The 15,775-nt window shown below is 44.9% G+C and overlaps 1 protein-coding gene across 2 annotated transcripts in view; it reads right to left on the bottom strand.

The window, feature by feature from the left end:
- The window catches only part of LOC311101822 (serine/threonine-protein phosphatase 5-like), a 45,563-nt gene extending 30,087 nt beyond the window's left edge, over positions 1 to 15,476 (bottom strand). For both annotated transcript variants that reach the window (XR_014609952.1, XM_084143027.1), the window contains exons 1-4: positions 15,365 to 15,476; positions 7,471 to 7,712; positions 3,799 to 3,946; positions 2,766 to 2,887 (exon numbers count right to left, since the gene is read on the bottom strand). Coding sequence is in view for 1 of the 2 variants with exons in the window: in XM_084143027.1 (XP_083999153.1) it covers positions 2,766 to 2,887; positions 3,799 to 3,946; positions 7,471 to 7,712; positions 15,365 to 15,461 (609 nt within the window). In the remaining variant the exon portion in view is untranslated. The remainder of the gene's footprint in view (positions 1 to 2,765; positions 2,888 to 3,798; positions 3,947 to 7,470; positions 7,713 to 15,364) is intronic.
- Between the last annotated feature and the right edge of the window lie 299 nt (positions 15,477 to 15,775).

Below are 15,775 nucleotides of genomic sequence, written 5' to 3'. Positions count from 1 at the left end.
CCGTCCCCCCCTACTCACAAGGCAGGCAATACGCTTGACCTCATCTTCACTAGATGCTGCTCCTCTACTAATCTCACTGCAACTCCCCTCCAAGTCTCCGACCACTACTTTGTTTCCTTTTCTCTCTCGCTCTCCTCCCACACTACTCACTCTGCCCCTACACAGATGGTAATGCGCCGCCGCAACCTTCGCTCTCTCTCTCCCACTACTCTCTCCTCTTCCATCCTATCATCTCTTCCCTCTGCTCAATCCTTCTCCCTCCAATCTCCTGATTCTGCCTCCTCAACCCTCCTCTCCTCCCTTTCTGCATCCTTTGACTCTCTGTGTCCCCTATCCTCCCAGCCGGCTCGGTCCTCCCCTCCAGCTCCGTGGCTTGATGACTCACTGCGAGCTCACAGAACAGAGCTCCGGGCAGCGGAGCGGAAATGGAAGAAAACTAAACTCCCTACCGACCTGGCATCTTTTCACTCCCTCCTCTCTACATTTTCTTCATCTGTTTCTGCTGCTAAGGCCACCTTCTACCACTCTAAATTCCAAGCATCTGCCTCTAACCCTAGGAAGCTCTTTGCCACATTTTCCTCCCTCCTGAATCCTCCTCCCCCCCCCCCCCCCCCCTCCTCTCTCTCTGTGGATGACTTCGTCAACCACTTTGAAAAGAAGGTTGACGACATCCGATCCTCGTTTGTTAAGTCTAATAACACTGCTGGTCCTGCTCACACTGCCCTACCCTATGCTTTGACTTCTTTCTCCCCTCTCTCTCCAGATAAAATCCTGCGACTTGTGACTGCAGGCCGCCCAACAACCTGCCCGCTTGACCCCATCCCCTCCTCCCTTCTCCAGACCATCTCCGGTGACCTTCTCCCCTACCTCACCTCGCTGATCAACTCATCCTTGACCGCTGGCCATGTCCCTTCCGTCTTCAAGAGAGCGAGAGTTGCTCCCCTTCTCAAAAAACCAACACTCGACCCCACTGATGTCAACAACTACAGACCAGTATCCCTTCTTTCTTTTCTTTCCAAAACTATTGAGCGTGCCGTCTTTAGCCAACTCTCTTGCTATCTCTCTCAGAATGACCTTCTTGATCCAAACCAATCAGGTTTCAGGACTGGTCATTCAACTGAGACTGCTCTTCTCTGTGTCACGGAGACTCTCCGCACTGCTAAAGCTAACTCTCTCTCCTCTGCTCTTGTCCTTCTAGACCTGTCTGCTGCCTTTGATACTGTGAACCATCAGATCCTCCTCTCCACCCTCTCCGAGATGGGCATCTCCGGCGCGGCTCACTCCTGGATTGCGTCCTACCTGACCGGTCGCTCCTACCAAGTGGCGTGGCGGGAAGCTGTCTCCGCACCACGTGCTCTCACCACTGGTGTCCCCCAGGGATCGGTTCTGGGCCCTCTCCTTTTCTCCCTATACACCAAGTCACTTGGCTCTGTCATATCCTCACATGGTCTCTCCTATCATTGCTACGCTGACGATACACAACTAATCTTCTCCTTTCCCCCTTCTGATAACCAGGTGGCGAATCGCATCTCTGCATGTCTGGCAGACATATCAGTATGGATGACGGATCACCACCTCAAGCTGAACCCTGGCAAGACGGAGCTGCTCTTCCTCCCGGGGAAGGACTGCCCGTTCCATGATCTCGCCATCACGGTTGACAACTCCGCTGTGTCCTCCTCCCAGAGTGCGAAGAGCCTAGGCGTGACCCTGGACAACACCCTGTCGTTCTCCGCCAACATCAAGGCGGTGACCCGCTCCTGCAGGTTCATGCTCTACAACATTCGGAGAGTGCGACCCTGCCTTACACAGGAAGCGGCGCAGGTCCTGGTCCAGGCACTTGTCATCTCCCGTCTGGACTACTGCAACTCGCTGTTGGCTGGGCTCCCTGCCTGTGCCATTAAACCCCTACAACTCATCCAGAATGCCGCAGCCCGTCTGGTGTTCAACCTTCCCAAGTTCTCTCACGTCAACCCCCTCCTCCGCACACTCCACTGGCTTCCAGTTGAAGCTCGCATCCGCTACAAGACCATGGTGCTTGCCTATGGAGCAGTGAGGGGAACGGCACCTCTGTACCTTCAGGCTCTGATCAGTCCCTACACCCAAACGAGGACATTGCGTTCATCCACCTCTGGCCTGCTGGCTCCCCTTCCTCTGCGGAAGCATAGCTCCCGCTCAGCCCAGTCAAAACTGTTCGCTGCTCTGGCACCCCAATGGTGGAACAAGCTCCCTCACGACGCCAGGACAGCGGAGTCACTCACCACCTTCCGGAGACATTTGAAACCCCACCTCTTTAAGGAATACCTGGGATAGGATAAAGTATTCCTTCTAACCCCCCCCCCCCCCCCCCAAATTGTAAAGTGGTTATCCCACTGGCTATAGGGTGAACGCACCAATTTGTGAGTCGCTCTGGCTAAGAGCGTCTGCTAAATGACGTTAATGTGCCCTTGAGCAAGGCACTTAACCCTAATTGCTCCTGTAAGTCGCTCTGGTTAAGAGCGTCTGCTAAATGACTAAAATGTAAATGTAAAATGAAAATATGAACAGTGCTACTCAGTGATTTGTTGTGGCCTGTGATCTTAACTGTATATTTTTTATTCATTTGTAAACATTTCTAAAAACATAATTCCACTTTGACATTATGGGGTATTTTGGGTAGGTCAGTAACACAAAATCTCAATTGAATCCATTTTAAATTCAGGCTGTAACAACAAAATGTGGAAAAAGTAAAGGGGTGAGAATACTGTCTGAAGGCAGTGTATGTGTACCTGATAAGCACACTTTCTGTGCAGTTTCTTCTGGTCTTTGAAGCACTCCATCATCTCTTTCATGAACCTCAACGTCACCTTCCCTTCTTCCAGCTTCGGTCCGGTGTACTGGTCCTCGATCACTGCATAGTGGCACAATCAATCAATCAACCAACCAACCAAATAATCTAATCTATATAGCCCATTTTACAGCAACATTTGTCACCAAGAGCTTTACAGAAACTCAGCCTTGAAGGGTCGATTAAGCACCATGTATAAAGGCAGTAGCCCATTATTTCTAATCATTACAATGATACCTAAGAATAGTAAAGCCCCCTTAACTGCCTCAAATAGCCGACCAATCAGCCTGTTACCAACCCTTAGTAAACTATTGGAAAAAATGGTGTTTGACCAGATACAATGCTATTTTACAGTAAACAAATTGACAACAAACCTTCAGCACGCTTATAGGGAAGGACTTTCAAAAAGCACAGAACTTACACAAATGGCTGAGAGAAATTTATGATAAAAGTATTGTGGGTGATGTTTTGTTAGACTTCAGTGGGGCTTTTGACATTATCGATCATCGTCTGCTGCTGGAAAAACATATTTGTTATGGCTTTACTCCACCTGCTATATTGTGGATAAAGAGTTACCTGTCTAACAGAACACAGAGGGTGTTCTTTAATGGAAGCTTCTCCAACATAATCCAGGTAGAATCAGGAATTCCCCAGGGCAGCTGTCTAGGCCCCTTACTTTTTTCAATCTTTACTAACGACATGCCACTGGCTTTGAGTAAAGCCAGAGTGTCTATGTATGCGGATGACTCAACACTATACATGTCAGCTACCACAGCGACTGAAATGACAGCAACATGGGTGGCAAGGAATAAGTTAGTCCTAAATATGCCTTGGCAGCAGCTAATGGGGATCCATAATAAATACAAAATATTAAAATGATGACTGGTGGATAATATATAGTTTTACAACAGTTAAAACTACAAATATTTTACAAAAGTAGTTAATCAAAAATTATAAGATGAGAAACCACTCACTCATGTTTTCGATGTCTAGGGAGTCTACGACTGATCTCTTTATCTTGTCGCTAGCGATGGCTCTCTCGAAGGCTTTCTGTTTCACGATCTTGTTGCACTCCTCGTACTTCATCTTAGCGTCCTTATCGTTGGGTCGCACCCGCACTACCTAACCCCACAACACCAGGAAGAAACACACAGGGACAGGGGGAGGAGCAGAACTACGGTCAATCTCTCACATGAACACTATGACAGTATTACATAAAGGTCAGTCTCATATAAACACTATGACAGTATTACATAAAGGTCAGTCTCATATAAACACTATGACAGTATTACATAAAGGTCAGTCTCATATAAACACTATGACAGCATTACATAAAGGTCAGTCTCATATAAACACTATGACAGTATTACATAAAGGTCAGTCTCATATAAACACTATGACAGTATTACATAAAGGTCAGTCTCATATAAACACTATGACAGTATTACATAAAGGTCAGTCTCATATAAACACTATGACAGTATTACATAAAGGTCAGTCTCATATAAACACTATGACAGCATTACATAAAGGTCAGTCTCATATAAACACTATGACAGTATTACATAAAGGTCAGTCTCATATAAACACTATGACAGTATTACATAAAGGTCAGTCTCATATAAACACTATGACAGTATTACATAAAGGTCAGTCTCATATTAACACTATGACAGTATTACATAAAGGTCAGTCTCATATAAACACTATGAAAGCATTACATAAAGGTCAGTCTCATATAAACCCTATGACAGTATTATATACACTACCGTTCAAAAGTTGGGGGTCACTTAGAAATGTCCTTATTTTCAAAAGAAAAGCATTTTGTCCATTAAAATAACATCAAATTGATCAGAAATACAGTGTAGAGTAGACATTGTTAATGTTGTAAATGGCTATTGTAGCTGGAAACGGCTGATTGTTAATGGAATATCTACATAGGCGTACAGAGGCCCATTATCAGCAACCATCAGTCCTGTGTTCCAATGGCACGTTGTGTTTGCTAATCCAAGTTTATCATTTTAAAAGGCTAATTGATCATTAGAAAACCCTTTTGCAATTATGTTAGCACAGCTGAAAACCGTTGTGCTGATTAAAGAAGCAATAAAACTGGCCTTCTTGAGACTAGTTGAGTATCTGGAGCATCAGCAATTGTGGGTTCGATTACAGAATCAAAATGTCCAGAAACAAATAACTTTCTTCTGAAACTCGTCAGTCTATTCTTGTTCTGAGAAATGAAGGCTATTCCATGCGAGAAATTGCCAAGAAACTGAAGATCTCGTACAACGCTGTGTACTAATCCCTTCACAGAACAGCGCAAACTGGCTCTAACCAGAATAGAAAGAGGAGTGGGAGGCCCCGGTGCACAACTGAGCAAGAGGACAAATACATTAGAGTGTCTAGTTTGAGAAACAGACGCCTCACAGGTCCTCAACTGGCAGCTTCATTAAATAGTACCCGCAAAACACCAGTCTCAACGTCAACAGTGAAGAGGCGACTCCGGGATGCTGACCTTCTAGGCAGAGTTGCAAAGTAAAAGCCATATCTCAGACTGGCCAATAAAAATAAAAGATTAAGATGGGCAAAAGAACACAGACACTGGACAGAGGAAGATTGGGAAAAAAGTGTTATGGACAGACAAATTAAAGTTTGAAGTGTTCGGATCACAAAGAAGAACATTTGTGAGACGCAGACCAAATGAAAAGATTCTGGAGGAGTGCTTAATGCCATCTGTCAAGCATGGTGGAGGCAATGTGATGGTCTGGGGGTGCTTTGGTGGTGGTAAAGTGGGAGACTTGTACAGGGTAAAAGGGATCTTGAAGAAGGAAGGCTATCACTCCATTTTGCAACGCCATGCCATACCCTGTGGACGGCGTTTGATTGGAGCCAATTTCCTCCTACAACAGGACAATGACCCAAAGCACAGCTCCAAACTATGCAATAACTATTTAGGGAAGAAGCAGTCAGCTGGTATTCTGTCTATAATGGAGTGGCCAGCACAGTCACCGGATCTCAACCCTATTGAGCTGTTGTGGGAGCAGCTTGACCGTATGGTACGTAAGAAGTGCCCATCAAGCCAATCAAACTTGTTGGAGGTGCTTCAGGAAGCATGGAGTGAAATCTCTTCAGATTAACTCAACAAATTGACAACTAGAATGCCAAAGGTCTGCAAGGCTGTAATTGCTGCAAATTGAGGATTCTTTGACGAAAGCAAAGTTTAAAGGACACAATTATTATTTCTATTAAAAATCATTATTTCTAACCTTGTCAATGACTACATTTCCTATGCATTTTGCTATATTTCCTATTCAAACTCATTTTATGTATGTTTTCACGGAAAACAAGGACATTTCTATGTGACCCCAAACTTTTTAACAGTAGTGTAAATGTCAGTAGAGGTGGTTGCATCTGTGTGGACCAACGTGTCCCCGACACCAACGTGTCCCCGACACCAACGTGTCCCCGACACCAACGTGTCCCCGACACCAACGTGTCCACGGCACCAACGTGTCCACGACACCAACGTGTCCACGACACCAACGTGTCCACGACACCAACGTGTCCCCGACACCAACGTGTCCCCGACACCAACGTGTCCCCGACACCAATGATCTTAATGTGTCTCAGCGACAGCCAGACAGGTAGAGCTCCTTGTTGCCAGAGCTTTAATGTGTTCATGTCTAGTTATCACATTGTCAAGGGTTAGGGTTAGAGACCTCTGCAAGATGCCATCTCAAACAACAGGGCGTCTCATTACAAGAAGACCGCCCCATTACTGGCTCCTCCCTTGTGACACGCCCACATTCTTTACTTCTGTCGTCCTCTCAGTAATAATAATAACAATAATAACATTAATACTACATGGGACTTATATAGTGCTTTTCAAGGATCCAAAGTCGCTTAGTAGGACATCATGTGGTGATTTACAATGAGTACAGTTACATTATTGTGAATAGTCAGATTAATATCATAGTTTGATTTAAATGTTTACATGCTTTCCCTAATGATCCTGTTTACATTGACGCAACTGAAATCAGGCTACCTGATGGGACTCAGGCTACCTGATGGGACTCAGGCTACCTGATGGGACTCAGGCTACCTGATGGGACTCAGGCTACCTGATGGGACTCAGGCTACCTGATGGGACTCAGGCTACCTGATGGGACTCAGGCTACCTGATGGGACTCAGGCTACCTGATGGGACTCAGGCTACCTGATGGGACTCAGGCTACCTGATGGGACTCAGGCTACCTGATGGGACTCAGGCTACCTGATGGGACTCAGGCTACCTGATGGGACTCAGGCTACCTGATGGGACTTTGACAAATGCCAAAAACCACCAATCAAAATTAACTTTCTACCACAGCAACCATGTCATTTTTGTGAAACATATTTGATTCCGAGTTAGGACATATAAAGTTTGTCTGTGAAATCTATTTCTAAAGATGCATACTTTCAGTTTTTCCTAATTCACTTGCTTAAAAGGACAAACTTGCTGCTCGTCCAATCACATGCACAGATCTGATACACTGCTATAACTCTGCTGAATGCGTTTCCATACCCTAGCACCTTTAAGCCTTGTCTCCTGTCATCTTGCGGAGTCTAACTTTAACTCTCCTGTCTCGTCTAACCGTGTCCTGTCTTACCGTCTCGTAGTCTTTGAGTGCAGCCTTGAACTTGCCCAGGGACATGTTGGATGTGGCTCGGCGGTAGTAGCCCTTGATGTAGTTCTTGTCGATCTCCAGACACTTGGTGGCGTCGGCCAGGGCGTAGCCATAGCATTCTGTCCGCAGGTACGCCAGGCTGCGGTTGGAGAAGTAGATGGCGCTGGCCGGGTTGAGCTCCAACGCCTCTGTGTAGTATTTGATCGCATTCTCATAGTCTTTCTCTGGAAAACAACATCACAATCACTCTCATAGTCTTTGTCTACATTCATTTAGATCAGAATCAGTTCCACTGAACCAGAAGCCTGATGGGCCATTCTCTCAGAAGGCCTTTCTCAGGCTGGCAACTAACGAGGATAAAGTGGAGTTCATCTTGAGTCACTCATTCATTCATTCACTCCAATAATATGCATTATTGCCTATTAAGGAAGTTGTCAATGGCTGTATTGAGCAAAGTCATAAAACCACAGGGTTCAAAGGTTGCATTGTAATGTATACCACTGTAAGACACACCAACATAGTAAGAAGTGTCTTTCCCTTAAGGCACGTGTCAAACACATTCCACGGAGGGCCGAGGTTATTCGCTCCTCCTTTGTACTTGATTGATTAATTAAGGTCAGTAATTAGTAAGAAACTCTCCTCACCTGGTTGTTTAGGTCTTAATTGAAAGGAAAAACCAAAAACCTGCAGCCACTAGGCCCTCCATGGAATGAGTTTGACAGTCCTGCCTTAAGGCGTCTGCATACTAGGTGGTGGGTTAGGGTTAGGGTTGTGGTGTGAGAGACGGGTCAGACCAAGGTGCAGCGTGGTGTGAGAGACGGGTCAGGCCAAGGTGCAGCTTGGTGTGAGAGACGGGTCAGACCAAGGTGCAGCGTGGTGTGAGAGACGGGTCAGGCCAAGGTGCAGCTTGGTGTGAGAGACGGGTCAGACCAAGGTGCAGCGTGGTGTGAGAGACGGGTCAGACCAAGGTGCAGCGTGGTGTGAGAGACGGGTCAGGCCAAGGTGCAGCGTGGTGTGAGAGACGGGTCAGACCAAGGTGCAGCGTGGTGTGAGAGACGGGTCAGACCAAGGTGCAGCGTGGTGTGAGAGACGGGTCAGACCAAGGTGCAGCGTGGTGTGAGAGACGGGTCAGGCCAAGGTGCAGCGTGGTGTGAGAGACGGGTCAGACCAAGGTGCAGCGTGGTGTGAGAGACGGGTCAGGCCAAGGTGCAGCGTGGTGTGAGAGACGGGTCAGACCAAGGTGCAGCGTGGTGTGAGAGACGGGTCAGACCAAGGTGCAGCGTGGTGTGAGAGACGGGTCAGGCCAAGGTGCAGCGTGGTGTGAGAGACGGGTCAGGAAAAGGTGCAGCGTGGTGTGAGAGACGGGTCAGACCAAGGTGCAGCGTGGTGTGAGAGACGGGTCAGACCAAGGTGCAGCGTGGTGTGAGAGACGGGTCAGGCCAAGGTGCAGCGTGGTGTGAGAGACGGGTCAGACCAAGGTGCAGCGTGGTGTGAGAGACGGGTCAGACCAAGGTGCAGCGTGGTATGAGAGACGGGTCAGACCAAGGTGCAGCGTGGTGTGAGAGACGGGTCAGACCAAGGTGCAGCGTGGTGTGAGAGACGGGTCAGACCAAGGTGCAGCGTGGTATGAGAGACGGGTCAGACCAAGGTGCAGCGTGGTGTGAGAGACGGGTCAGACCAAGGTGCAGCGTGGTGTGAGAGACGGGTCAGACCAAGGTGCAGCGTGGTATGAGAGACGGGTCAGACCAAGGTGCAGCGTGGTGTGAGAGACGGGTCAGACCAAGGTGCAGCGTGGTATGCGTACATGTTTATTAGAACGAATAAACACTCGACAAAACAACAAAAGCAACGTAACGTGAAGCTCAACAGTGGCTTCACACAACAAGCCAAACATGAGTCATAAACAAGATCCCACCACTAAGGTAGGCAACCAGGCTCCCTAAGGATGATCCCCAATCAGAGACAACCAGCGACAGCTTTCTGTGATTGGGAATCACACCCGGCCAAACCTAGACATACACATACTAGATCTCCAACATAGAATATAATCACATAGATCTCAAACAAACTCACACCATGACCCAACCAACAAGAGTTCTCTAGGTCAGGGCGTGACAATTACGGACCAACAAATATTCTTTACATCAACAACATAGGAATCACTACAAAATGTATTGTATGACCTCTTCTACACTATATTAGGCCCCGCCTTTGGAACTATCAGGATTGTATTGATCAGGGATTCAAACTGGTGAGAGCCCAAAAGGTGATTTTTTTTTTGCACTGAATCATGCAACAGCAAATAAAATCAGCTTTAGAATGCTAATTTCTAGTGACAGGCTGAATCCCTTCTTGAAATGTTAACTAATTCAACAACAAAGAATATGTTCTACATTCTACATCAGTCTCTGTGTGGTTAAAAAAAGTGGTTAATGTAAACCTAATGCACAGCTAAAAAATGTAAGGAAAGCCAATGTTATCTGTTGCCTATACTTTACTGCAAATGACACTCAAGTCGAGAGAAAATGCATTAATATTGCAGTTAGCCATGACAGCCTTCGTAATAGAAAGCTTGTGACCACACAAATCTAAATACTGCATCTTAAAGCAGAAATACAATGAAACAAACAGGCATTCCATTTTTTCTCTATTATAGTGGCCACTATAGTAGACATCGGTTAGGAAATCTACTTTGTGCATGACACAAGTCATTTTTCCAACAATTGTTTACATACAGATTATTTCACTTATAATTCACGGTATCACATTTTTTACATTTACATTTTAGTCATTTAGCAGACGCTCTTATCCAGAGCGACTTACGGGAGCAATTAGGGTTAAGTGCCTTGCTCAAGGGCACATCAACATATTTTTCACCTAGTCAGCTCGGGGATTAGAACCAGCGACCTTTCGGTTACTGGCACAACGCTCTTAACCATTAAGCTACCTGCCGCCCCTTTTCACAATTCCAGTGGGTCAGAAGTTTACATACACTAAGTTGACTGTGCCTTTAAACAGCTTGGGAAATTCCAGAAAATGATGTTATTGCTTTAGAAGCTTCTAATTTACATCATTTGAGTCAATTGGAGGTATACCTGTGGATGTATTTCAAGGCCTACCTTCAAACTCAGTGCCTCTTTGCTTGACATCATGGGAAAATCAAAATAAATCTGCCAAGACCTCAGAAAATATATTGTAGACCTCCACAAGTCTGGTTCATCCTTGGGAGCAATTTGAAGGTACCACGTTCATCTGTACAAACAATAGTACGCAAGTATAAACACCATGGGATCACAAAGCCGTCATACCGCTCAGGAAGGAGACGCGTTCTGTCTCCTAGAGATTACTGTACTTTGGTGCAAAAAGTGCAAATGAATCCCAGAACAACAGCAAAGGACCTTGTGAAGATGCTTGAGGAAACAGGTACAAAAGTATCTATATCCACAGTAAAACGAGTCCTATATCGACATAACCTGAAAGGCCGCTCAGCAAGGAAGAAGCCACTGCTCCAAAACTGCCATAAAAAAGCCAGACTACGGTTTGCAACTGCACATGGGGACAAAGATCATCCTTTTTGGAGAAATGTCCTCTGGTCTGATGAAACAAAAATATAAATGTTTGTCCATAATGACCATTGTTATGTTTGGAGGAAAAAGGGGGTTGCTTGCAAGCCGAAGAACACCATCCCAACATTTTTACATGTACATTTTTAGTCATTTAGCAGACGCTCTTATCCAGAGCGACTTACATTATCTTTTTTTATTTTAGGTTTCATACTGGCCCCCCGTGGGAATCGAACCCACAACCCTGCCGTTAGGGTTAGGGTTAAAACGATACCCTTTAGACAACAGTGTTTTCCACTCATTGCATTACGGAATGAACATTCACCCGTAGTCTACAGCCTTGTGCGCATTGCTGTGCTTATAATGTGAAGAAGTAATAGTTTATCAACATTAAGCTCAACGTTCTGATATGTTGCATCAGACTCATTGCTTTTTAACGTGTCTTTATGTATCCGAGGTCTACTGGTTGGATGATTTGGGATCGAGCCGAGGTCTACTGGTTGGATGATTTGGGATCGAGCCGAGGTCTACTGGTTGGATGATTTGGGATCGAGCCGAGGTCTACTGGTTGGATGATTTGGGATCTATCGTCCCACAACTGTCTATTTGGAATAAGATATTTCTTGACAAGCTGACCAATAGAATTGGTAAACTTGTCTACTATGGGGGATAGTAGATTGACATAGACTAGTGATTTTGCTGTTTGTTACTCATCTAGTTGGCTGAGGAAAAGTAGATGTGGACAGTTATTCTAACATCTTCAAAGTGCACATCGTTCCATCCTTGACTTGCATGTTCTGTTAATATGAATTACCATAATCTAAATGTTATTTCTGTCATTCTGAGAAACGAGGGTGGACACCCTAATCAGGTTATGTACCCAATGCATATGGGTCCGTCACATTTCTCAAATGTCCGGAAAAATAAAAATGTTGCTGGTCAAATGTCCAGCGCCACATTTTCCTAATGGAAACCCTGCTAGCTACCGCATGGAAACAAATACTACTAAAGTAACTAGCTACCGCATGGAAACAAATACTACTACAGTCACTAGCTACCGCATGGAAACAAATACTACTACAGTCACTAGCTACCGCATGGAAACAAATACTACTACAGTCACTAGCTACCGCATGGAAACAAATACTACTACAGTCACTAGCTACCGCATGGAAACAAATACTACTACAGTCACTAGCTACCGCATGGAAACAAATACTACTACAGTCACTAGCTACCGCATGGAAACAAATACTACTACAGTCACTAGCTACCGCATGGAAACAAATACTACTACAGTCACTAGCTACCGCATGGAAACAAATACTACTACAGTCACTAGCTACCGCATGGAAACAAATACTACTACAGTCACTAGCTACCGCATGGAAACAAATACTACTACAGTCACTAGCTACCGCATGGAAACAAATACTACTACAGTCACTAGCTACCGCATGGAAACAAATACTACTACAGTCACTAGCTACCGCATGGAAACAAATACTACTACAGTCACTAGCTACCGCATGGAAACAAATACTACTACAGTCACTAGCTAGCTGTAGCAGTGTAATGTAGTGTAACAGTGTAGTGTAGCAGGGTACTGTAGTGTAGCAGGGTACTGTAGTGTAGTAGTGTACTAAAGCAGGGTAGTGTAGTGTAGCAGGGTCCTGTAACAGTGTAGTGTAGCAGGGTACAGTAGTGTAGCAGGGTACTAAAGCAGGGTACTGTAACAGTGTAGTGTAGCAGTGTAGTGTAACAGTGTAGTGTAACAGTGTAGTGTAGCAGTGTAGTGTAGCAGTGTAGTGTAACAGTGTAGTGTAACAGGGTACAGTAGTGTAACAGTGTAGTGTAACAGTGTAGTGTAACAGTGTAGTGTAGCAGTGTAGTGTAGCAGGGTACAGTAGTGTAACAGTGTAGTGTAGCAGTGTAGTGTAACAGTGTAGTGTAACAGTGTAGTGTAACAGTGTAGTGTAACAGGGTACAGTAGTGTAACAGTGTAGTGTAACAGTGTAGTGTAACAGGGTAGTGTAGCAGTGTAGTGTAGCAGGGTACAGTAGTGTAACAGTGTAGTGTAACAGTGTAGTGTAACAGTGTAGTGTAACAGTGTAGTGTAACAGTGTAGTGTAACAGTGTAGTGTAGCAGGGTACAGTAGTGTAACAGTGTAGTGTAACAGTGTAGTGTAACAGTGTAGTGTAGCAGGGTACAGTAGTGTAACAGTGTAGTGTAACAGTGTAGTGTAGCAGGGTACAGTAGTGTAACAGTGTAGTGTAACAGTGTAGTGTAACAGTGTAGTGTAGCAGGGTACTAAAGCAGGGTACAGTAGTGTAACAGTGTAGTGTAACAGTGTAGTGTAACAGTGTAGTGTAGCAGGGTACAGTAGTGTAACAGTGTAGTGTAACAGTGTAGTGTAACAGTGTAGTGTAGCAGGGTACAGTAGTGTAACAGTGTAGTGTAACAGTGTAGTGTAACAGTGTAGTGTAACAGTGTAGTGTAACAGTGTAGTGTAACAGTGTAGTGCGCTGGTTCTAATCCCCGAGCCGACTAGGTGAATAATCTGTCGATGTGCCCTTGAGCAAGGCACTTAACCCTAATTGCTCATGTAAGTCGCTCTGGATAAGAGCGTCTGCTAAATGACTAAAATGTAAATGTAAATGTAGTGTAACAGTGTAGTGTAGCAGGGTACAGTAGTGTAACAGTGTAGTGTAACAGTGTAGTGTAACAGTGTAGTGTAACAGTGTAGTGTAGCAGGGTACAGTAGTGTAGCAGTGTAGTGTAACAGTTTAGTGTAACAGTGTAGTGTAACAGTGTAGTGTAACAGTGTAGTGTAACAGTGTAGTGTAACAGGGTACAGTAGTGTAACAGTGTAGTGTAACAGTGTAGTGTAACAGTGTAGTGTAGCAGGGTACAGTAGTGTAACAGTGTAGTGTAACAGTGTAGTGTAACAGTGTAGTGTAACAGTGTAGTGTAGCAGGGTACAGTAGTGTAGCAGTTTAGTGTAACAGTGTAGTGTAGCAGGGTACAGTAGTGTAACAGTGTAGTGTAACAGTGTAGTGTAGCAGGGTACAGTAGTGTAGCAGTGTAGTGTAACAGTTTAGTGTAACAGTGTAGTGTAACAGTGTAGTGTAACAGTGTAGTGTAGCAGGGTACAGTAGTGTAACAGTGTAGTGTAACAGTGTAGTGTAACAGTGTAGTGTAACAGTGTAGTGTAGCAGGGTACAGTAGTGTAGCAGTGTAGTGTAACAGTGTAGTGTAACAGTGTAGTGTAGCAGGGTACAGTAGTGTAACAGTGTAGTGTAACAGTGTAGTGTAACAGTGTAGTGTAGCAGGGTACAGTAGTGTAACAGTGTAGTGTACCTGTGTACTGTAGCAGTGTACACAGGACAAGTTTTTTCTGTGACTGGATATCTATTCACCAATAAACTTAGATGGTTGAAATGACAATGGGAAGACACTTGCACAATACACATCAAGTTATGGCCATGTAGCTAGTTAGACATTTCAATCAGTGTACTTTAATGTTTTGACAGCAACTCTGATTTGCCTTGGACAATAAATTAACCATGATCTAGCCATTACCTTCAACTTATTGACGTGGTCTCCTGAGTTACTCGAAAAACACTGCAAGAGAATAGCGTTACTTGTATTACTCAATATGCTAGATAAATCCCAGAGGTTATCCTCCTGTTAGCTACAGTAGTAAAGGCAGCGAGCTAGCCAACGTTAGCTTATCTCCTGCATAATGATAGGCCATGAGCCAAGCTACCGCTACTATGCATTTGTTGTGATTTAGCCATTTATGTGCAAAGTTAATGATTTCTCGGGTGAGACAGGTTTTGATTTCTAACGGCAAAGATATTTTGACGGGTGTCAAATGACAAAATAAAAACCAAAACACTGCTAGCTACAGTAGCTAAGATTAGGAATGAATGATTTGACATGGCCTGTGTGAACGCGCCAGTGTGATAAAGTTACTGATACAACACATAGAACATTCTGGAAGGTGTCATCAAGATTAGCTACGACATACTGGATGATCGTATCATTTTACACAATTATAAATATTACAGGGAATATTACATGGATTGGTTCCTGTTTTTTTATAAGACCCGAGTTAACGACAACTCCACCACACAACTCTAAGGTACTAGCATAGCATGTGTGGGCTAACATCGCATAGCAACCGGCTGATGTGTGCTAGAAAAATCCGTTGTTGCCCATATGAAGGGCACTGAATTTTGATCATTACAGACTTTGTCCAGATTGAAAGATAACGTTGATAGACAACTTTACATGGTTGTCATCCTACCTTTAAAGTAATTATTCGCCTTCTCCTTTAGTTTCTCTGCATTTGTATCTTCCTCCGCCATCTTCTCCCTGCTGCCGCTTGCTGTATCGTTCGCCATTGACAGTACAGTCGCAAAGTTATCAGCTGCAGTCCTATGGTCGCAAAGTTAGCAGCTGCAGTCCTATGGTCGCAAAGTTAGCAGCTGCAGTCCTATGGTCGCAAAGTTAGCAGCTGCAGTCCTATGGTCGCAAAGTTAGCAGCTGCAGTCCTATGGTCGCAAAGTTAGCAGCTGCAGTCCTATGGTCGCAAAGTTAGCAGCTGCAGTCCTATGGTCGCAAAGTTAGCAGCTGCAGTCCTATGGTCGCAAAGTTAGCAGCTGCAGTCCTATGGTCGCAAAGTTAGCACGCTGCAGTCCTATGGTCGCAAAGTTAG

This window comes from Coregonus lavaretus (assembly GCF_964263955.1).
Source record: "Coregonus lavaretus genome assembly, chromosome: 26".
In the NCBI taxonomy this organism is placed as follows: Eukaryota; Metazoa; Chordata; class Actinopteri; order Salmoniformes; family Salmonidae; genus Coregonus; species Coregonus lavaretus.
Note: the sequence above shows the minus strand (reverse complement) of the source record. Positions and strands in the feature narration are given on the sequence as shown.